This window comes from Leptinotarsa decemlineata, unplaced genomic scaffold (genome assembly GCF_025532065.1).
Source record: "Leptinotarsa decemlineata unplaced genomic scaffold, Ldec_3_MD MMD2_tig00000576_RagTag_RagTag, whole genome shotgun sequence".
NCBI lineage: Eukaryota > Metazoa > Arthropoda > Insecta > Coleoptera > Chrysomelidae > Leptinotarsa > Leptinotarsa decemlineata.
In genome coordinates this window covers 9,219,209-9,242,919 of record NW_027412551.1, presented here as the reverse complement: position 1 = coordinate 9,242,919, position 23,711 = coordinate 9,219,209, and the positions used below count along the sequence as shown (strand labels likewise).

The following is a 23,711-nucleotide window of genomic DNA, read 5'->3' as shown; positions in this document are numbered from 1 at the left end:
CTTTTTCAGTGCTTGTGAAAAAAATTGTTATAAAAATTTTATGTACCCCCTTCAAGAGGCTGTATCTTAACAAGGGATGCTCCAATGAAGTTTCTTTATATGAAAAATAATATCTTTTTTTTGATGAGAAATTACCTCCTTAAATGTTTTACACTTATTCAGTTACACCCTGTATTGCACGTTTTTCAATTTTCAGGAATGCGCATCTACCGGAAGAAGTTACACATTCGGACAAGTGAGGACAAAAAGTATGAATTTGAGCAGGGCTCTGAGACACAAACTGAAATTGAAACCAGGAGATGTGGTTGCAGTTTTCTCTTCGAATATACCTGAATTTTCGATTGTGATTTTGGGATTATTAGAAGCAAGATTGGTTCCAACAACTTTGAATCCATTGTATACGCAAAGTACGTACATACATCCTAGTTAAGGATCAATATATCGGTATTAGACCACTAATGAGCTTATTCAATCCTTTCTTTACAATTTTTTTCTTAAAAAAATATTTTGTTACATCTTGTACAATGTGTTATGAGTGAATTCAGAAATATCAAAATGTCAATAAACATTGTTTTCTTTCATCATCTAAATGATCACATGGGTAACAAAATCTGATAACTTTTGGAATAGAAGTGATTTTTTGGGCTATAAAAAAAATAAAAAAAAGTCAACTATGATTGTAGAAACAGTTTTTAAATTCAGCCAAGCACAGGGCTACATACTTCTCATTCCCTATGCTACTGTTTCAACAGATGTCGATCTACAAAGTAAACCAGAAATGTCGCTGATCATATTCAAACAGAAGGATATGAGATGAATATTCAGAGGATCAGATCAGCAAACGATAATCAAGGTCTTGAAATGAGTAATTTTGATTTTAAAATCTATACCAAGATCTACAGACAAAGTTGAGGAAAAAATGTTAATGTTGGGACATTCAAGTTTCTACACAATTCTTTTATTCATTCAATAAAGGAAAGCTATCGATGAGAAATTGATGAGAATATCGGGCGTTTTCGCTTAATTAGAGAATTATTATCCACAAATGATACAATAATAAATAATTGTATAATAATAATAGTAATAAATCTTTATTTTTCAGTTGAAAAGCATAAATGTAACTGTCAAAAACGTCATGATTAATATAGAAATTAATTTAAATGATATGAACACAGTCATAAGTTATTAATATAAAGGAAGTAAAATATACAGGGTGTAACTGAATAAGTGTAAAACATTTGAGGAGGTGATTCCTCATCGAAAAAAAGATAGGATCCTTCCTATGAAGAAACTTCATTAGAGCATCCCTTGTTAAGATACAGCCCCTTAAAGGGGGTACATAAAATTTGTATAACAATTTTTTTCACAAGCACTGAAAAAGTTACAATATTGAAATTAACCTGACGTTTTGTTCTACCAAAAAGACACTTAGCCAGTAATTTATTTAGTTTACTCCATGGTTGTAAGGGGTGGAAAACGCAACTTGAATATAGCAACTTATTCATAGTTGAAAAAGAAATCAGTTGATTTTTTATATTCAATTCATAAAGCTTGCTAAAGCTTGATAGAAAACTTATTCCTCTGTAGTTTTCAGTGAAGTGGGGGCCACCTTTTTTATAAACTGGGTTTATGAAGCCAAACTTCAGTTTGTATGGGAAAATCCCTTTTTCTACTGACAAATTTATTATAAAAGCCAAGGGAAAATACAGTTCCTGATGAGATTATTAGATATCCCATCATGCCCACATGAATACGTGTTTTTCAGGTTATGAATCAAATCTAATACCTCAAATTCAGAAATTGGGGAAAAAATAGTGAACTTGAACAAATAGGTATAATTTTTTGCGTAAATTTAAGATCAAGTCCGACTTTTCCTGGAGTGGGTGTAAAATGATTATTGAATTTCTTGGCCATTTCTCTAATGGATAATTCTATTACGTTCTCATTTAAGGAAATTACTTGGTTGGGTTTCTTTTTTATTTAGTTAACCAACTGCCATGTGGTTTTTGTTTTATTAGTATAGGTATGTTGAGTGATAATTCATTTATTTCACACCAATTTGTTGAGCAATCTATATCGTTTTTAAGTAGTACGCTGTCATTTGAAGATGATACTTCCCTGACCAGTTTTATGTCACCAGAAAAAAAAATCTGTTTGTTGAATTATTTTCTTTCGCTGAGTGAGAAAAAGTGTTGCTAAATTTCAACTTCTTAACAATATTTTGCGATCCAATTTTTGAAAGCTTCTGAGGAATATGTGTATACAAGTTTCGGTGAAACTCATGACAGTAGATCTTTTTTATACAAGATCATGTTATCAAAATTTTATTGTGTTTTTCACATTATGAAATATTCTGTTATGAAATTATATCTCAAAATCCTTCAAAAAATCGGACAAGAGATAATTTTCAATTTGATGGTTGATATAGGTACCCAGTTTTATGTGTAGTGTATATTTTTGCATATCATAGCTGGTTTCAGTGATATGTTGAAAATTGTTTGGGGTAGTTCAATGAGCACACTTATTTACAAAAACCCTAGTTTTTATAATATCAAAATAGGACTTTATCCTCAGTTTAATATTCAATTGTTTGGTTGCCGATCTCTTGGATGTTGGAAATTGTATAAGAAAATTAAATTTCTCTTGAAAATTATATCTTGAAATATCAACTTTTTTTCAGATGAAGTATCAACGCAATTGCTAGATTCCTCTGCCAAAGCAATAATCGTGCAATCAAAGGCATATTCTACAGTAAAAGCAGCCCTGGACTTGATGAAATTGCAAATACCCATCATAGTCATCAAAGAAAATGTAAGATCACAATGTTTCATGAAAAGGTATAAAAAATAAATGAAAAAAAAAGAGTCAAAATCGTGATTTCTTGGTAATTTTTTATATTGACGTAAAATCCTGTCCTAGAAAATCAACTTGCGATTTTTCAATGCCGTTATCTCATTTTGATACAAAAATACGCTGTCTGTTGAAAAATAATGTGAATTTTCATTTTTCTCAAAAACTATTTATTTAGTCATCGATTCCTATTCAAAGTATTTCCTTTACTACGATGGTGATCCAAGCTTTTTGTAGAACTAAACATATTGCTGAATATTACTGGAGTTTTTTCTGTGAGGGAAAAAAAGCTTGACATTTTATCTCTGATGACAGGTAACAAAATGTTACTTTTTATGAAATTACTTTTTTCCCTGGGAAAAAAGTGAGTACTTTACTATACTATATTATATATATATATATATATATATATATATATATATATATATATATATATATATATATATATATATATATATATATATATATAATTATATATAAAATCTAGAAAGGTTAATGCAGTCGAGCTGCTGGAAAATAATTCCATGAAAATCAAAAAATAAATAGATAAGTACTCTCTGATCATTCCCATATCGATTTCAATTTAAGAGCCACCGGTATACAGCTGTTTTAGCCTATTGGGCATCGTCAGTACCGGGCAGGCGGTTCTCGATTGAAGACAAAATAAGAAAAAATCAAAAAAGTACTTGATAAAAATAGCTGCGTAAACGCAAGCGAAACATAAGTGGAACCAGCTATTGGTTTGACACCCAAGTCAACTTGCCAAGTTTTTATGTCAGTGTTGGTGGTTTGACCAATCAACCGACAACTGCGGTAGCAGAAATTTGGGAAGCTAACCTGAAATGCCATCGGAAAACGAATCCACATGTTTCTAGAAATGATATGAAATCTAGAAAGGTTAATGCAGTCAAGCTGCTGGAAAATAATTCCATGAAAATCAAAAAATAAATACATAAGTACTCTTTGATCATTCCCATATTGATTTCAATTTAAGAGCCACCGGTATACAGCCTATTGGGCATCGTCAGTACCAGGCAGGCGGTTCTCGATTGAAGACATAATGAGAAAAAACCAAAAAAGTACTTGATAAAAATAGCTGCGTAAACGCAAGCGAAACATAAGTGGAACCACCTATTGGTGTGACACCCAAGTCAACTTGCCAAGTTTTTATGTCAGTGTTGGTGGTTTGTTTAATCAACCGACAACTGCGGTAGCAGAAATTTGGGAAGCTAACCTGAAATGCCATCGGAAAACGAATCCACATGTTTCTATAAATGATATGAAATCTAGAAAGGTTAATGCAGTCAAGCTGCTGACTGCAGCCTCGAGCTAAAATCTAATACTTTTTTCCCTTGTATAATAAATAACTATTTATTCCAACACCCAACCGTTATTTTAACACCTCGAGACGTGTTTCGATCACCAAGTGATCATCTTGAAGAGGATGCTTAATCTGCCTCTTCACCAAGTGATCATCTTGAAGAGGAAGTTCAATCTTCCTCTTCACCAAGTGATCATCTTGAAGAGCAAGTTCAATCTTCCTTTTGAAGATGATCACTTGCTGATCGAAACACGTGTCGAGGTGTTGAAATAACGGTTTGGTGTTGGGATGAAACTCCAGTAATATTCATTGCTACACCAAATGTTACAAATAGTGAATCACAAATAAACATATTGCTGATTATCACACTCACAATCGCCAATAATCATACATGTTTCAGCAAGCAGATAGTTTGCCACAAGGAGCAATCAGTTTACAAGAATTTGTTGATTCCAAAATAGACATTCCCGATTTGGAACCAGGAACTGGTGAAGACCTAGCTTTCCTGCCTTACTCCAGTGGTACGACCGGTTTGCCAAAAGGAGTCGAACTTTTACACCGTAATATCGTTTCGAATGTTATGCAAGCAAGTCACATAGATTTCAAGTTTACCACCGATCCATCTGGTAAGTTAGTACTATGTTGCGTTTTAAGTAGGTTCATGGGCAAGTAGTACATGGGCTGAAAGGTCTCGAGCCAACACATAGATGGTGCTAGTCTTATTGCGCTAACCGCTTTTTCAGTTAGTATTAACCTCCAAAAGAAAGCTGTTGAAATTTCATGATGTTCTACTCAGAGGTTTTTGAGTTATCGTGCTAAGAGTGACTCTACTTTTGTTATTTTCAAAACAATGGATCAAAAACAATTTCGGGATATGCGTGGTGTAATATTCACAGTGAATATTATATAGCGTCACAAGTCAATCAAAACAATGGCAAAACTACATGAATTGGGCTTCAAATTACTTCTACATCCACCGTATTATCAGGATTTGGTCTCTGCGACTTTTTCGTGTTCTCAGACCTCAAAAAAATGCCGGTAAGAAATTTCGCTCGAATAAAGAGATTATTGCTGAAATTGAGGCCTATTTTGAGGCTGAAGTTCAAATCGTTCTACAAAAGTGGTATTGAAGTATTAGAGTGGCACTGGAATGATTATGTGGCTTTTGATGTTCTTCCCTAGGCCAGGGACTTTCCAGCCCATCTGTTAAAACAAATCTAAACAATTTTATACTTCAAATTCATGAAGAAATCATGAATTGTCAAACTATATGATATGTATAAGAGGTATTCTAGAGAGTTCTAAATCTTACGAGTTTCCTGAAAACAGTAAAGAATCAAAATATTCCTGACCGGTGTTCCCAAACCAGTCCTGATATACTACTCTTCAGTTCATCAGTGTCCCAGGTGTAGCGTAGCTGTCTATGAGAACATTGATCAGCTCATTTCGTAGAGTCTTTCAATAAATATTTTTGCACATTGTAGAACAACAAATTATTTCACCTGGAAGACAGATATCTGTTGACTAAGTGGAAGCTATGCGTTGAATTTTTACCTGAACAGTATATTTCAATTCACCCCTATAAATTGTTTGGGTGTCAACTTGTTAAAGGTGTACTTCGGTGTAATGTTGTTAGATTCGATGTTCGTTCTTTCACATATACTTTGATCATTGCCAGTATGACTTGAACCACTCTGCTTACTCTGTTATCACGATGTGAAAGGAGAAGATTCAATCCAATGCAAATGCTTGTTTCATCAAATCAAAGATGCTATATGAGTTTAACCACCACTGTGTATAGCTAATATATCATGTTCGTATTCAGTCCCCTGACTCATCTTGTTTCTATTCTTGCTAAATGTTGATTCCAGATTAGTTTAAGATATATCTGTATCTGTAGAGTAGGGGGGGTAAGTGTAAGCCCACACTTAGGCCACATGTGACCTATTGTACCTACATCCTCCAGAGGAGTTTTCCTCCTAGGTCATCGTCCATCCTGTCCTTTCCAGGAAGGTGGACAGGTCACTGGGAGACATCTCCTTTATATCGGCAGGTGTAGGCTAAGACTCTCCGATCACACACTCTCTTATTGACGATTACTCCGGGCCCTCGCATAGGGCATGCCTGTCTCATCTTCCTGTTCACATATCCTGTATAGAGGTTTGTCCACTAGCCCCATATGATGAAGGTGTTTCCTTATGTTTGAAGGTGATTGACAATGTTTCGTGATGAATTTCACTAGTTCGGACTTCCATTGTCTATTATATAAAATGATTTGAAATCCCTGAAACAAGTAAAAAAGAATAATTAAAAAAGAATAGTTGAAAATAACAATTATATTAAGCAACAATAAACCTGAAATGAAATGATAGTAAAATAACCTACAAGTAAAAATATAATAATTGAATAAATAAAAATTAAAGGAATGCAAAAAGAAAATAATAAAAATAAAAAAGTGTAGAGATTCCAAGTCACGTTAGTTCACGACGTTTCTCAAACGAGAAATGACCAACTCCCGCCAAATCGGTCATCTCTCACGGAATCAGTGAAGCGGAAAATGGAAAGTAGAGAGAGTGAAAGTATTTCAACGACCTATAAAATAGTCATCTCTCGGAGGAATCAGTTCAGTCATCACCCGAAGACGATTGTAGATACCAACAATCGAAACGTCGTGAACTAACGTGACTTGGAATCTCTACACTTTTTTATTTTTATTATTTTCTTTTTGCATTCCTTTAATTTTTATTTATTCAATTATTATATTTTACTTGTAGGTTATTTTACTATCATTTCATTTCAGGTTTATTGTTGCTTAATATAATTGTTATTTTCAACTATTCTTTTTTAATTATTCTTTTTTACTTGTTTCAGGGATTTCAAATCATTTTATATAATAGACAATGGAAGTCCGAACTAGTGAAATTCAGGTGTTTCCTTAGTTGACAGTGGCCAGTCAGAAATCCAACTGTTAAGCGTAGATTTTTCCTGCTCATCACCAGATATTTCTTCGGCGCCAGCTTTCCAGGGTCGCCCAAGTTGATCCTGGCAATATTGCATCTTTTGATTCCATCCCATCTTTTTAGGGATTGAGCATGGGTGTAACATTTGGCTAGTTCCGCAATTGTCGAAGTCATCAGGCCGTAGGTGCCACTGGGTCCTAAAATTCTTAGTCCAGCCGCTTCCTTGGCTAAAGAGTTGGAAATGGCGACTACCTTTACTCCTGTCGCGCCCTTTAACCCACCTCCGGATAATGTTATTATCTATCGAGGCTTTGGCTAAATCTTGGTGACACTCTAGTACTAGCCCTGAGGTTACACGTTGTCTATTCAAGGCTAATAGGGATTGTCTGCTGTCAGTGCAGATTGTTATGTTTTTGCCAGAAATTATTTTCCTGGTTATTTCCTTTGTTGCGATTGAGATACCAGCCTGTACTGTTTGGACCACGCTTTTTTCCCATTCACCACTTACTCCTTAGGCTTGGTGATCTGGTGTACACTCCACATCCTGAGCCTTCTTTGGTTTTTGAGCCGTCTGTAAATATGCGTATTGCATTTGTAGCATCTGCCTCTATATTCTGTTATATTTGTATTTTGTAGGGTTTATTAAACACAAATCTGGGTTGAAATGCATCACTGGTTTTCTGCAGCAGAAGTTGCGCAGTAAACGCTTCCCGCCATAGGCCCAGCCTCAATTGACCCATTCCTACTTCAAGGTTTACACCAGTTGTGCGCAATCGTACCATGGCCATTAACGCAACCTCTTTAACGTACAGGTCCAGACGGATCAGACCTGTAATTAATTCCATTGCCGCGGTTGGTGTTGTTCTCATGGCTCCTGTGATGTTTAAACAAGCCAGTTGCTGTATTTGATATAATTTTTGGATGGCCGTTGCTTGTACAACTTTCGGTCCCCATGCAATGGCCTCGTACGTTAACATCGGTCTTATTATTGCAGTGTAGATCCAGGGGACCACACGGGGTTAAATACCCCATGCGCGTCCCTCCGACATTGCTCATAAGCCACATATTATGCTCTTTTTGCTCTACTCTGTAGGTGAGAGTTCCATGTTAGCTTCCTGTCGAGGATAGTACCAAGGTACTATCCTCTAGTATCACTCCTTCGAAAATTATATTTCTTCACCTCAAAGTTTCGGAGGTCCTAATCGGTATTTTTTGCATTTAGTTTTTTAATAATAAATTTATCAATAACTGTAACAGTTGTGAAATATCTAAACGCTGCAATTTTTCCTACAAACAAACGAATCTCATCAACTTGTTCGCTAACAAATTGATTACTCGTTCATTAGACTGACATTTTTATGTATTTCTTTTCCAGATACTTACCAAGACGTTACACCTGGTGTTCTCCCGTTCTACCATATCTATGGATTCACCGTTAGTGTAATAAACACTCTATACCATGGAACTAAAGTGGTTACCTTAGAAAAGTTCACTCCAGACTTGTACATTTCAGTTTTGAAGAATAATCCCATTTCGTTAATATATGCTGCCCCGCCATTGAGTAAGTTACTTAGAATTTCTTATACAGATACAATTATTGAAGTATTAACACATAGGTATGTATTTTATTTCAACTTTGACATTCATTAGGTTTGTGATATTGTAAGGTAGAAGTTTTATTTCTGAAAAAAAGCGATTTAGTAAGGTAATGACTGATCTATCACGAAATGTTTTTCAAAAAATATGCTGCTGATGAATGTGTTTAAAATAACATTTTTTTTTTAGTTTCCATAAGTTGGTGTGGTCAAGGCCATTTATAAAGCTGGATAAAACATCGTATCCATATATTCAAAAAATATATGGATACAAGTTAATTAAAAAACTCTGTTGCAGAAAGTTGAAGTGAATCACACCAGCCGCTGATCACCAAACAGCGAGCATGAGTTTTTTGGGGGTTCTCGCCTTTGGAAAGTGCTTGGGTGGCTCATCGGTGTCCAATCTGTTGTCGTAGAGGGATCCACTTTCCCTCACACGTAACGAGCCAATCCAAAGAAGGATCGTTTTAGTTGCGCAATAGCAAAGAACAGAACTTCGAAATGTGACAAATTGTATCAATCGTTCAGAGCGTGGAGCATCCACTTTTCCCGCTTTCTGACTTTTCCAACAATAAAACCACATGGTTCTTCCGCCCAGTTCTTCCGCCCAGTTCTTCCGCCTTCTCACGTACTTTTTATGATGGGCCAGTCTACACCAGGTTCCTCAAATCCCCGGCCTGGATAACTGGATTATCTGGTTGATTTTTCGGGTTGTTTCGACGTCTCTTTGGTTCAATTAGAATTCGTAAAGAAAAATGGCCTAAAGTCGCTGAAAAGAGACAAAAAAAAAAATGGAAAAAAAGAACAGCATCAATGTATGAAGTGCAAAATTCTCAATCGATCAGTATATACCACAACACAGTAGAATAAATATGTATCGAGATATACAGTGCATTTCTTTAATGTTCCTCCACTTTCATTTTTTGAATGGATCAACTCAAAAAATTGAAATTTGGGATAATGAAATTAATGCATGAATACTTTATTTTGAAGTGAAACGTTCAAAATAGCGGAACATTTAATAATTTCCTGAAAACAAACACATTAATATAGACATTTCTAGAAATATTTCTTTTCATCTGCCATATGACAATTTTAACAACCCGATAAGATTTGTTAAGTTATTTTTTGTTTACAAAAACGACAAAAAATGTCAGTACGACATTCAGTTCAGTTTTCGGTTTTGATGGTAGAAAGGTACCACGTCAACAATCTCTAAAATGGTCAAATCTCCTCCATTGGAAGAAAAAATTGAAGCAATTTTTATATACGGTGCGACGCGTAACTTTCACGAGACCGAAAGGATTTTCAAAACGTTTTCCGAATCGTCCTATCTGTAGAAAATAGTTGAGGAAATTTCTATCCAAATTCACAACTACCGGTAGTGTACATAACAAACAGCCCTCAGGTCATCGGTCCATTCAGGAAGTACAGCAAGTGCAAATAATTGGTGAGATGGTATTAAATCCTAAACAGTCTACTTATTCCGTCGCGAATGTTTGTGAGGTGGCTCCTTCTACTGTGTGTAGACTTTTGAAGAGGAATAGGTATCACCCATACAAAATTAAAATGGTACACCAATTAACTGAAGATGACCCTCGTCGAAGAACAGAATTCTGCGAAATCATGACGGAAACCATTGCAAGGCATCATACCTATCTCCACAATATTTGTTTTAGAGACAAATGTACATTTTTTTAAACGGCAATGTTCACAGACAAAATTGCCGTTATTGGAGTGACACCAACCCTCACTTTTTCCGGGAAACACATACCCAATATCCAGAAAAAATTAACATTTGGGCAGAAATATTGGGGAAATCATATTGTAGGATCTCTATTTATTCTTGAAACATTAACAGGGGAACTATATTTGAAAATGCTGGAAACTAATGTTAACCCTCTCGTCACCTCCAACAACCCTCCAACAAAATGGAGCACCACCACATTACTCCAGAAATGTAAGAAACTATTTGGATACCACTTTTATCTGTCGTTGGATTGGCCGTCGAGGTCCTATAGAATTTTCAGCACGCTCGCCATATTTGACACCTTTGGACTTTTTTATGGGATGTTCATATGTCAATAAGTTCAAGGCAACTATTTCGAGCATCTACTGAACTGAACTCAAGCTTATTATCTCATATTATGTAGTTAAGTGTCAAAATAAAGTATTCATGCATTATTTTGGTTATCCCAAATTTCAATTTTTTCAGTTGACTCGTTCAAAAAATAAAGGGGGGAGGATATTAAAGAAATGCACTGTATATCCATCGAATATTTTCAAATCAATAGGCTAGGATCAATCGAATGACCAACACAATCCCCTGATCTGACGTCATTAGACTTTTTCTCATGTGGCTTTGTCAAAAGTATTAGTTACCAAATTAAACTGCTTGACTTAAGACGAATAATGCATGCGGCGGTGGGCAAATTGTTACATTTTACCCCAACTCTGTTTCACTATTACACTGACAATACAACACAAAAAGTCTAACTAAACTTCAGATTAATGCTCAAATGTCTATCGCCTTATTAGGTCAATTCGCATTATTCTTTCTAGACTTTCTAGACTGTAACGCTCTTACGACCCGAGCTTCCTGGAAGCGGGTGGAACAACTCTCGAGAAGACACATTATTCTAGAAGTTTTGACCTTGACTACGTCGCAGTGGATCGAAGAAGACCAGCGTCGGCCGGCGTTAGTTTTTTTAGGGATTAATTCACAACAATGTATTGACATTGGTAGCGAATTTCCGAAATCAAATAATTTTATACTGTGTTATAAAATTTTTCAACAAACAGCGTTGCTTTACTCCTTAATAACAATACCTGTATTTCCTTTCAGTTCTTTTTCTAAGCGCCCACCCCGACGTGAAAAAAGAATACTTCGCCCACTTGATATCTGTAACTTCCGGAGCAGCTCCTCTAGGTCTTTTAGACGAAGAAAGGTTTATCGAGAAAATTGGTAGGGACGTACAGGTATTTCAAGGTTAGTTATCTGAAATTCAAACGATTTCTCATTTAAACGAGTTTATTTCAGGATATGGATTGACTGAAACTTCCCCGATTGTTACGTTTTCTCCCAAAGGTTTGCGGCGATCAGAGAGTAGCGCTGGATCCATTGGCGTGCCGGTTCCAAATACTCTCCTTAAATTGATTGCTCCTGATGATCCAACAGGTAAATAATAGTATATTATATACCTAGGTGAGAAGTGAGCTATTATCTACCGAGCATTTTGATATCCTGAGGCGAGCACCGAGCACCGAGGGATATAATGTGCAAGGTAAATAATAGCTTTCTCAGCCGAGGTATATATAGAATTTTTTCCACTACTAACATTGATATATTAACAATTTCAATTTTGGCATTAGTAATTTTCTAACAATTTGTTGAATATATCGGAATATCAAGTAGAGTGGAGCGTGTTTCTAATCAGACTGGCTTTATTTATGTAAAAATTTGGCATGTGTCAAATTTTGATATGAATCTAGGAAATATCTCATTGCATTTTTGATATATCCCAATGTTGCACTTCTCTCATTGCTTCTGTATGTTCAGAACTTAGAATTTCTCTATTCTGCATTATAGTGAGAAAAAAATTTCATTGGTTATATGATAACCCAAGGCAGCTATGAATTGTTGCATGTCAAATTGAAACGGTAGTTTCCATGTTGAATACGCGATGTCGATGATAACCGCGCAACATCTACTTAAGCCATGAAAACGTTTGCCGGCGTTTCCGTGATAACCAAACATTGTACAATTATTATTATTATGTAGGGTGTCTCCAGAGGCTCCAATAAATTCAATTCAAATAATTTTCAAGCGTATTTCCAATGTTCCATTTCCTACTTCTAGTTGATAATTAAGTTAACAAAAGTTTCTCTGAATATCTTCAAAATTATAGAATTGTTCTCATTATTTTCCTATGTGTTTTTTATTACCATTATTTACCAACGGTGAGAAATATTAATTCTCGTTAGGGGAATGGAGTAGATAGTAAGAGTGTGGCTCTGCCAAACTCTGAAAACCTGATTCGGTCCGTAGCGGGGAGGCACAAAGTATGTCCTCTGCTGTTTTATCATTTTCAAAACAGAGGCGACACACACTGTCTTCCGATAGTTCGAGTTTCTGCATATAATGATCCAAATGACAGTGACCTGTAAGAAGGCCTATTAGACATAGAAGTTGATCCCTACTTGTTTTCAAGCTTCGAAGAGTGAATGAACGCCTTGGAGTTAGCCAATCCTGACAAGTTCTGGTCCAATGAAGCTGCAGTACCCTTCTTTGCAAGGGAGTCAGCAGTTTCATTGCCTCCCAGGCCAGTATGGCCAGGAATCCAGACAAGAGACAATTGGTTAAGTCTTTCTATTGAGAAGATTCCTGTTTGGCAATTTGCTACCAATTGAGATGTTGCTCGGTAAGACGCCATTTGACTGTCCGATAATATTTTTATTGAATAGTGAAAGAAGTTGAATTCTACCAATCTCTCCGCACACAATTCAATAACATAGATTTCCGCTTGAAATTCAGTCGCATAGGGCCCTGGGCAGGTTGATATATCTATCCTAGGTCTGCGACTGAAAACACCTGCACCAGAACCTGAAGGTATATTTGATCCTTCTGTGAACCAGAGAATCCAGTCCTCTCTACTCGGAAACTCTACTCGGGAACAGTACTTTATAAGGCAGTTCGTAGTTGACAGTTAGAGGCATAATGTCAGAGGTCATTCCTAGAATGCTGTGACTTCCAGTATCAACCAGCAGTCTATTGTACTCTGCATTAGATTGATTTGTGCAATTGACGCTGTGCTGTCTAGCCTGTCTCTCCAGAGACAGATATAAATTAATAGTAAATCAGCATGAAAAGTAGTTCATAAATTTCGGTTCGGTTTCGGTATTATGTTTTTTCAGGATGTACTATATATATACACACATATATATATATATATATATATATATATATATATATATATATATATATATATATATAGAACAATAAGCATAAAAGCTATTTGGAACAGTAATATTTATTCAGTATATGTTATAAAACATTCAACATGCAAACCATTGTCATACTTTTGACACCAAGTGTTACTTTTTTGTGGCAAGAACCACATCTAGTTTGTTTTTCTTGGGGATAACTCACCTGATAGAAGACATTTTTTTCAGTTTGAATTAAAAGGAATGAAGGAATAGATTTTCAAATCATTTAGAATTTTGTTATAGAGTCTAGTTGTTACATGAGAGATACAATCGAAAGTGACTCGTTGTTTGCAGTGGTAGCTTAAGTCTATCTGTGAATCGTACATCCAGGTGGTGAATGTCAGTCCGAAAAGTTATTTTTTCATAAAGATAAGGTGGCTTCTTTGTTTGTATAATCTTATGGAACAAACTACAGGTATGAGTAATTTGTCTATTGTGAATATTGAACCTACCATCTCTCTGTATCTGTAGAATAGGGAGGGTGAGTGTAAGCCCACAGCACTTAGGCCACATGTGACCTATTGTACATCCTCCCAAGGAGTTGTCCTCCTAGGTCATCGTCCATCCTTTCCATTCCAGGAAGGTGGACAGGTCACTGGGAGACATCTCCTTTATATCGGCAGGTGTAGCCCAAGACTCACCGAACACACACTCTCTTATTGACGATAACTCCGGGCACTCGCACAGGACATGCCTGACAGTCTCATTCCTGTTCACACATCCTGCTTAGAGGTGTGTCCACTAGCCCCATATTATGGAGGTGTTTCCTTAGTTGACAGTGGCCAGTCAGAAATCCTACTATTAGGCGTAGATTTTTCCTGGTCATTGCCAGATATTTCTTCGGCGCCAGCTTCCCAGGGTCGCCCAAGGTGATCCTGGCAAGATTACATCCTTTGATTCCATCCCATCTCTTTGAGGATTGAGCATGGGTGTAACATTTGACTAGTTCTGCAATTGTCGAAGTCATCAGGCCGTAGTTGCCACTAGGTCCTTAAATTCTTAGTCCAGCCGCTTTCTTGGCTAAAAAGTCGGCAATGCGATTACCTTTACTCCTGTCGTGCCCTTTAACCCACCTCAGGATAATCTTTCTTTTGTGGCGATTGAGATACCAGCCAGTTCTGTTTGGACCACGCTGGTATTTCTTCCCATTCCCCACTTAATTCTTAGGCTTAGTGATCCGGAGTACACTCGACACCCTGAGCCTTCTTTGGTTTTTGAGCCGTCTGTATAAATCCGTATTGCATTCGTATCATCTGAATCTATGTTCTGATTAATTTGTATTTTGTAGGGTTTATTAAACACAAACCTGGGTTCAATTGCATCGCTTGTTGCCTGCAGCAGAGGTTGCGCAGTAAGCACTTCCCGTCATAGGCCCAGCCTCAATTGACCCATTCCTACTTCGACATTTACACCAGCCGTGCGCAATCGTACCTACCATGGCCTCCTTAACGTACAGATCCAGAGGGGTCAGACCCGTGATTAATTCCATTGCCGCGGTTGGTGTTGTTCTCATGGCTTCTGTGATGTTTAAACAAGCCAGTTGCTGTATTTGATATAATTTTTGGATGGCTGATGCTTGTAGAACTTTCGGTCCCCACGCGATGGCTCCATCGTTAACATAGGTCTTACTATTGCAGTGTAGATCCAGGTGACCACACGGGGTGAAAGACCCCATGCGCGTCCCTTTGCCCTCCGACATTGCTCATAAGCCACGTATGCTCGTTTAGCTCTACTCTGTAGATGAGAGTTCCATGTTAGCTTCCTGTCGAGAATAGTACCAAGGTATTTCACCTCTTCAAAGAAGTTTAGTTTGCTTTTGAAGATTTCGGGAGCTTTTAACCCCGTTAAACTTCTTTTCCTGGTGAAAAGGACCATCTCAGTCTTCTTGGGATTGATCGACAGTGAGTGTTCCTTAAACCATGTTTCTATTAATTTGAGCCCATCCTGAGCTCTATCGCACTATGTCATCTGCGTATGCAATTGTGTAGAATCCATTTTTGTTAAGGTGATTAATCAGGGTATCCAGAACTATGTGCTAGCGAAGGGGTGATAAGACCCCTTCCTGTGGACATCCCTTCATGACCAGTTCTTTCACTGTGATATCTTCTACATTTATACTTATTGCTCTACTAGAGAGCATCTTGAGTATCCATTCTCCTACTACCAGGAGTACATTCCTGGAGTGTAGTTGCTGGGTGATTGTTGGAAAGGTTGTTTTATCAAACGCTCCCGCGATATCTACCATAACCAGGGTGGATTCTTTGTTGTCCAATGATCTCTCGATTCTGCCAACCACATGGTGAAGGGCCGAATCAGTAGACCTTCCCGGAGTATATGCATGCTGATTTGGATGAAGTGGGTTGTGAACTAGTACTTCATCTATTATGTACCGCTCACATAGCCTCTCCATGGTTTTTAAGAAAAACGATGTGAGAATAATTGGTCGAGTACATTTTATTTCATATGGAGGATTTTTTCATGAATTTAAACATTAACGGGTTCATATACACTTCCATTATCAAAATTTCTGAGATATCAACATGAAAATGTCTACTGCCGGAGATATTTCAAAAATAACGTTTTTATTATGTGTTATTTGGATCCCATGTATAATTAATTCTCCCTTCCAATGCATTTCTTAGATTTAGTTGTCGGAAATGAGTGTGATTTTACTTTGAATCCTGAATGAATCAGAAACTGTTCATACGCTCCGTGAATTTTACAATTTGGCAATGTTCATTATTTGTATTGTTCCTATTGGTCAAACAAACAAGAAGCGGGACTAGGCCCGTGACGTCACGAGCCTAGAAAATCCGATTTTCAATAAATAATTACGGGAAAACAACGCTATTTAGAAATGAACTGTAAACCAAAAATCATGAAACAAACCCATTCTCTTCCGTCCAATAATAATTCCATTATAATCATAATCGTTTCATACATATATTTTAATAGATTACAGAGCTAGTTGTTGACATACAAAAGTGCTACTGAGTTGTTCTTCCTCTCAATATCACCTCCCTCCCCAAATCATAGACTGCGACCGCGGCTGTGTTCCTATTTAACCATCCATAAACTAAACCACAAACTGAAACTAATTTCATTGAAAAGAAACTGATTCTGCTTGCTGAATACCAAATTCGAATGTATTTTAGGGACACCGTTAGGGCCAAATCAGACTGGGGAATTGTTAGTGAAAGGTCCGCAAGTTATGAGAGGCTATCACAATAGACCAGAGGAAACAAAAAATGCGTTTTTGGACGGATGGTTCAAAACTGGAGACATAGCCTACTACAATGATAAACGACTTGTCTTCATCACTGATAGACTGAAAGAGCTAATTAAGGTAAATACAATTCGAAATACTACTATTAGGCCTCTCGTCCACTGGGAGCGGAAAGCTGCGATGAGTTGCGAAATCAATTCGTCAGAATTTGCTCGAACGATCCAAACACATGGATCGGTAGGGAACCGCATCCACATGACCCGTATCGTTAGTCAGTTTTCGTCCGACTAGGTGCGAATTGCGAACCGATCCCGTTCTGCTGGGATTTGTTTGCGATCTAGTGCGAAAATAGTTACAAAGTGTGTCTTTTCTCATTCGACAATAAGAAAAGTGGTGATCATCGTCAATCTGAAGATCATGCCACAAATGTAAAAATTCACCGAACTTCTTTTTTTTTTGCGTAAATGGGATTTACCCACATTTCCCGCCTTCGTCGATATCGCCTGTGCTTGATACGACAATGAATCAAAAGTGATAATTGCAAAGCGAAAAATTCTTCATCAGAATAATTAAAAACCCCTTCCAACGAATCATCTCACCTACTACGAATACTGAGCAATGTACAATGTGCATGTGCAACGGTGTTAGCACGAATTCGTTGCTTCGCAATTCGCTTTCCGCTCTCAGTGGACAGAGGCCTTGAAATTCAGTTCCCATTCGGGGAAAAAACTTAACGAGAATATAAATTCGGGATCATGTACCAAACCACGTAATAATCATAAGCTACCTAAATTTTCAGGGCGCTGCAAAAGAGTCGATTTACATTGGATTTAAATCGCTTCAGATTGTATTCATTTGGAAAACTGATCTCAGAAAGTATGAACATGAAGAACCAACTCCCCAAAGCTACAGTGACCATGTCGTATGCCACCCATAATTGGAATAACGCCATTGAGAAACATTCAGGATCAAGAACTGTCGCTCTTGATCTTTTGCTGGCCAAACTTCGATGCTATAGCTTGTCGGATCATTTCTGTGTATGGCTTTTCAGCTTCCTGAAAGAACGTTCTCTGCAAGTGGCCGTCGATGGATATCTCTCGAATACTTTCACCATCAACGCTGGTGTTCCCCAGGGATCCATATTATCTCGAACCCTCTTTTTATTGTATATCAACGATTTATTGGAAAAAACCAAGAATCCAATATATTGCTTTGTTGATGACAGCAACTTGTCTCGTCATTCCATTTGGATTCCAGGACATCGGCTACGGAGGCACATCCTCTCCGGCAGTAGGAGGTTGCAAATCTTATTGAGGATCTAGAAGTGATTTCGAATTGAGATGAAAATAATTCAATTCAATGCCAGGAAAACTCAGGCATCGGTTTTCTCCAAGAAGATAAATGTCTCTGAACCGGATATAATAATGTCAGGTCAGACAATTCCGCTTTATACTTCGATAAGTTTGTTGGGGGGTTAAAATAGACGCCAATGTCTTGACACAAACATGTCGCTGGAATTGCAAAGGCTGCGCTTCTCAAAAGCTTGGAACACTGTACACCCCTCAGCAACTTTAGATACTTTATGAAGCTCAGATCAGATTTTCTTTGGAGTATTGTTCTCATGTATGGAGCTCTGCCCTCAAACATACTCTGAAGTTTCTGGATTCCGTCCAGAAAAGAGCCATCCGCCTGATTCGAGACGCGAACATCACCTTGATAGTACTGGAACATCGAAGAAGGTTGGAGATTTATCTCTCTTCTATAGATACTTTCACAGGAGGTGTTCAAGTGACTTGGCACATTTGATTCCACCAAGAGCGGTGCATATCAGAAATACGCGACGGACTGTGGCTGCTCATTGTTTTGAGTAGATACACCTCGAACTTCACCGTTTAAGAACTCTTTTCATCTGGATAACTTCGTTTCTGTGGAATAAACTTCCTAAAAACGTTTTTCCAAAGGGATTTACTCTCCAGTGATTTAAATCCATTGTGAATCGCTACTTTCACACAAGCACCGCTCTGGGAGCGCCTTAAGGACTTTCCTGTTATGCTTGTGTTTTGTCCTTAAAAAGAAATTAACAGACAGCGTACACTTGATGACATAGCTTACAAAATTAGTGATTTGAATTATAGTCTATTTCAAAAGAGTGTAGAGTAATAAATCATGAAGTGTCATAAAATTTGCCTGAATTTCGTTGTCGTCCATGGGCGTAGGCAAATCTTAGGATTATTAAACTTAATAATTAAAGTAAATTAAAAATTACAGACATAGATAATAATAAAAAGCCATTTTTGGGAAGTAATTTGGTCTAAAACTAAGTACCTACATGTATTTAGGTAAGTAAAATTTCTTTAAAAAAGATTAAGATTAATTTTAGTGGTTCTTGTAAACTTATTTAATATGCAATTTGGGTTCATATACTTGAGCATGATTTCTCAAAAAAGGGTTAACACTTAGTTCCGAGGTGCCATGTCATTATAATAATCCCTTTTTGACCCTGCCCACCAATCATGCAATACCTATTAAACCCAGGTAATTAAGAAAAAGGGTTTAAATATATTGTAATGGTGTCTTAAACATTCGAGTTATAATAGTAATTGTTACTACACCAATTAAACGTACAGTGATATTGTGATATAGAAATAGTGAAAAAGTTATAAAATGGGGACATTTACTCCAAAGAAAAGAAGTGTAAAAAATTCTCCGCTATCTGTTTGCGAAAAAGTTATAATTTTAAATGTATATGATTGCATAAAACACGATCACCCTAGTTTGTCTGTGCAAGAAAGTGTTGAGCGATGTGCCCGAATGACTGGAATTGGACAGTCCACGATTTTTAAATTATTGCGAGAAAGAAAGATATCAGGCCAGGTAAGTCCATGCAAGAGAAAATCAGGAAGACCAATAAAAATCTTAGATGAAGACACCAAATGTGACATTCGAAGAAAAGTTCATTCGTTTTATTTTAAAAAGGAAATACCCACTCTTGAAAAAATATTTATCGAGATAAGCCAAGATAACGATATTCCTTTGATATCCAGAAAACTTTTATGGAAAACTTTAAAAAGTATGAATTTTGCCTGGGAAAAGCACAATCGAAAGGCACTATTACTGGAAAGTGATGAAATTGTTTGCTGGAGACGAAAATATTTGACAACTATAAAGCAGTACCGCAGAGAGCAAAAGAAAATTTTTTATCTTGATGAGACGTGGATAAACGAAGGTTATATAGTCAAAAAAATGTGGCAAGATAAAAATATAACAAGTTCTCGCCAAGCTTTCATAGAAGGCCTTTCGACGGGTATTAAAGTGCCTTCGGGAAAAGGGAAGAGGCTTATAATTGCTCACATTGGAAGCGAAGACGGATTTTTAAAAGAAGGTTTGTTAAGCTTTGAGTCGTGCCGGACGGGAGATTATCATGAGGACATGAATTCGGATGTCTTCGAAGACTACTTCGGGGAAATGTTAAAATTTCTTTCAGCTGATTCGGTCGTGGTTATGGATAATGCAAGCTACCATTCAAGGCGCTTAGAGAAGGTACCAACTTCAGCTTGGAGAAAGCAAGAAATTATTAACTGGCTGTCAAATAAAGGTATTCAGTTTGAGACGAATTCAGTAAAGAAGGAACTACTAGCCATAGTAAAACAACATGAATCTTGCTTCATGAAATATGCCGTAGAAGATGTAGCAGAAAAGTATAAAGTAACTGTGCTGCGCCTACCGCCATATCATTGCGAATTAAATCCTATAGAACTTATATGGGCACAAGTTAAAGGATATGTTGCAAGGCACAATACCACATTTAAAATGAAAGATGTCAAGTTATTGTCTGATCAAGCCATTATGGAAATCACATCAGAAAACTGGCAAAAAGCAATTCAGCATGTTTTAAAAGAGGAAGATAAAATGTGGGAACTGGACAACTTGGTCGATCAGGTGGTTGACCCTATAATTGTAACACCAGGGGATGATGACAGTTCTTCGGATGAAGACTATACTGATGTAGAATAATTTAATTGAATTGTAAATATACTGTAGCGGGATAAGCAATCTGGACAGAGACCAGTGTATCAGTGACAGTGACACTTTTGCTTAGGTTAGGGTTTAGAATTAAGGGTAGTCTGAATAATTATTTTCTCGGAAGGTTCTCGAAAATTGTACCTAGTAATCTCTAGAACATTCAATTAGGGTATAAATAGAGTGTTGTTAAACGTTAAGGGAAGTTCACAGTTTTAGTATTGTTCAAGTGTCAAATTGAAATAACGTATCCAGTAAAGTTCTTGTCGTTTTTGTGAATAAATTGATTTAAAGTCCCCACAAGTGTTTCAATACGTAAAGTTCGTTCGTGTGTGTTTGTGAGTATTTCCCGATTTCGGTTCGTATATATTTTATTGTTACATTTTATATTTTTTTAATAACACTGTTCTGCTGTATTAAATTTTTATTTCCTTTAATATAATTTTTATGAATGCATATTCTTTTGGCAATCATCCCACTAGCGCGCCTCTGGCTCAGTATTTATCCGTCGATAACAATGGACAAATCCCTTAAAACAGGGTGATACCTACCTGCTCTTTATGAAACGACATAATTTTGCAATGCGGACTAGGGAAGTGACAGAATTTATTGACGGATCACCCTGTAGCGCTTTTGAATACTTAATGAGATTTTATTACTCTACACTCTTTTGAAATAGACTATAGTAAAATTACTCTATTTTATTTCATTGAATGAAAGTGAGGCCATTATTCTAATTTTTCAAATATTTACCTTCCTAGGTGAAAGGATTCCAGGTGGCTCCGGCAGAGTTAGAGGCTATTTTGAGAAACTATCACGCAGTAGAAGATGCCGCAGTAATAGGTATCCCTCATCCACTTTTTGGTGAAGTTCCCAGAGCTTACATTGTACCGAAGAAGGATGTCCCTTTGAAAGTAGAAGACCTGAACCAGTACGTCAACGACAAAGTCGCGAAGTATAAGCGACTTGAAGGGGGGGTTCAAATCATAGACGTTATTCCCAAAAATCCTTCTGGAAAAATTCTAAGGAGACAGCTGCGATTGAAATACGATGAAAATGAAATATAACTTATGACACATTCAATCAACTGTACGATTTTCTTTGGAATTAATGAACTTTTCAACTGGCGTTCAATCCATCAAACACGTAAAAAAAAGTCTTATGAAATAATTGATAGCTACTTACTTTAAATCAGTTAATGATATTCAGGGTGTTCCAAACTTGAAGATATGTTAAGTGAGATATATCGTATGTTAGAAGAGAAACATAACCTTAAACCTCTAGATATAAGGTCGTTTTATTATCCAATGCCTCGCTTTGTACTTGAGGTTTTGTATCAAATGATAGTTATATAAAGTGAGTCAAATTCAAGATGCGTGGGGATTCTGAAAACTAACAGTTTCAGCAGAGGTTAATGAAAGGCAGTACAGTTGAGCCCATTTTTGTTATGGTTAAAACCTCTTATTCTCAAAATACAAACCTGGGACCGAGTTAAATGAAAAGATTTATGGGTTTAGTTCAGTGCTATGGAAATATTTTTGAGGGTGGTATTTCTTGGACTTTCCCCAACGTATTTCAAATATAGACCCGTATTTTTCATTTCTTTAAATATCCTTGCTCATGTTAGATGATAAAAATTACCTGTCAAAATGTTAGTTCATTATTAATCTCGAGTCATCATCAGTGAAGATTGAATAGTATGAAAAGTTGGGAGATATATTTTGGAGGGTTTTTCATAGCAATAACATTGATGCAGTGTTTGTATTTCATAACTTTTGGGAAATTTCTGACTTACCAACAATTCGTTAGTGCTACTTCCCCTGAAAAATCCCTTTTTTTGAATTGTTGATATTGGTTTAGCAATCGAGAGTAAAGAACATGATTAAATGAGTTCTACAGCTTCAAAATTCCAATGTAAAGTTGCATTAGGTTAACGCGTGTTAGGAATCACACGTTAAAAGATAAGACCTTGTTAGTCCTTAGCTCGCAAAAGTTTCGACTGTTGAGGTTTCTTGTTCAAAGGGAGCGACAGCTGAATAACGGAAAAACAGATTTTAAGAGGAAAGAACAGAAAGCTTTAGTTATCGGAAATCAATTGACCCAAATGTGAGTGAAAAATATAGTTGAATAATTTTATTTTTTCACGTCTCTAAAAGTAAGAGGTTTTTAACATCATAACCTATTCCACAATAGGTAAATGTTCCTTGAAAAATATTTTTCTGTGGAGGATCAATATTTTCTTGATTTAATGGGTTTTTGATCTTCTACGATATGGAAAATGAATAGTTTTAGATTATATAATAGTGTATAAATGAATTTATATTTAGAGTAGGTATGTACGAATGTTGCCTGTCGGATTAGATGGAATTCAGACAAAAAATAAATTAAGAACTCTACGTTTTCCAAATCCTCATGCATCCACACGCGCGATATAATTTTCTGAATATATTTCCTATCAACGAAGTTTCATACAATGTGTGCCACAAAATGTTTATTTTCTTTTACAATGTGAAAAATGATCTGTCAAAACCCTTTACATTTTTCATCCGCTCAGTACAATAATTCTCAATTCTGCTAGTACATTGTTCAGTGAACTATTTTAAAGACTTTCTATTTCTGTTTGTATTTGTGTTCAATATATTTCTGCTGTGAATGTTTTTTGGTGTGATGTATTGGTATGGTTGTGGGTTGACCACATTTAATTAAGGCGTTCTTCACCCTAGAAATGAGTTGAATAAATATTATTGTTACAA

At 36.5% G+C, this 23,711-nt stretch overlaps 1 protein-coding gene across 1 annotated transcript in view; it reads left to right on the top strand.

Moving 5' to 3' along the window:
- Positions 1-23,711, top strand: part of LOC111514164 (uncharacterized) — a 41,712-nt gene extending 18,001 nt beyond the window's left edge. The window contains exons 2-9 of the mRNA XM_074174394.1: positions 197-407; positions 2,681-2,811; positions 4,572-4,797; positions 8,507-8,692; positions 11,572-11,715; positions 11,767-11,904; positions 16,868-17,058; positions 21,720-23,711. Of these exons, the coding sequence (XP_074030495.1) occupies positions 197-407; positions 2,681-2,811; positions 4,572-4,797; positions 8,507-8,692; positions 11,572-11,715; positions 11,767-11,904; positions 16,868-17,058; positions 21,720-22,025 (1,533 nt within the window). The 3' untranslated portion in view covers positions 22,026-23,711. The remainder of the gene's footprint in view (positions 1-196; positions 408-2,680; positions 2,812-4,571; positions 4,798-8,506; positions 8,693-11,571; positions 11,716-11,766; positions 11,905-16,867; positions 17,059-21,719) is intronic.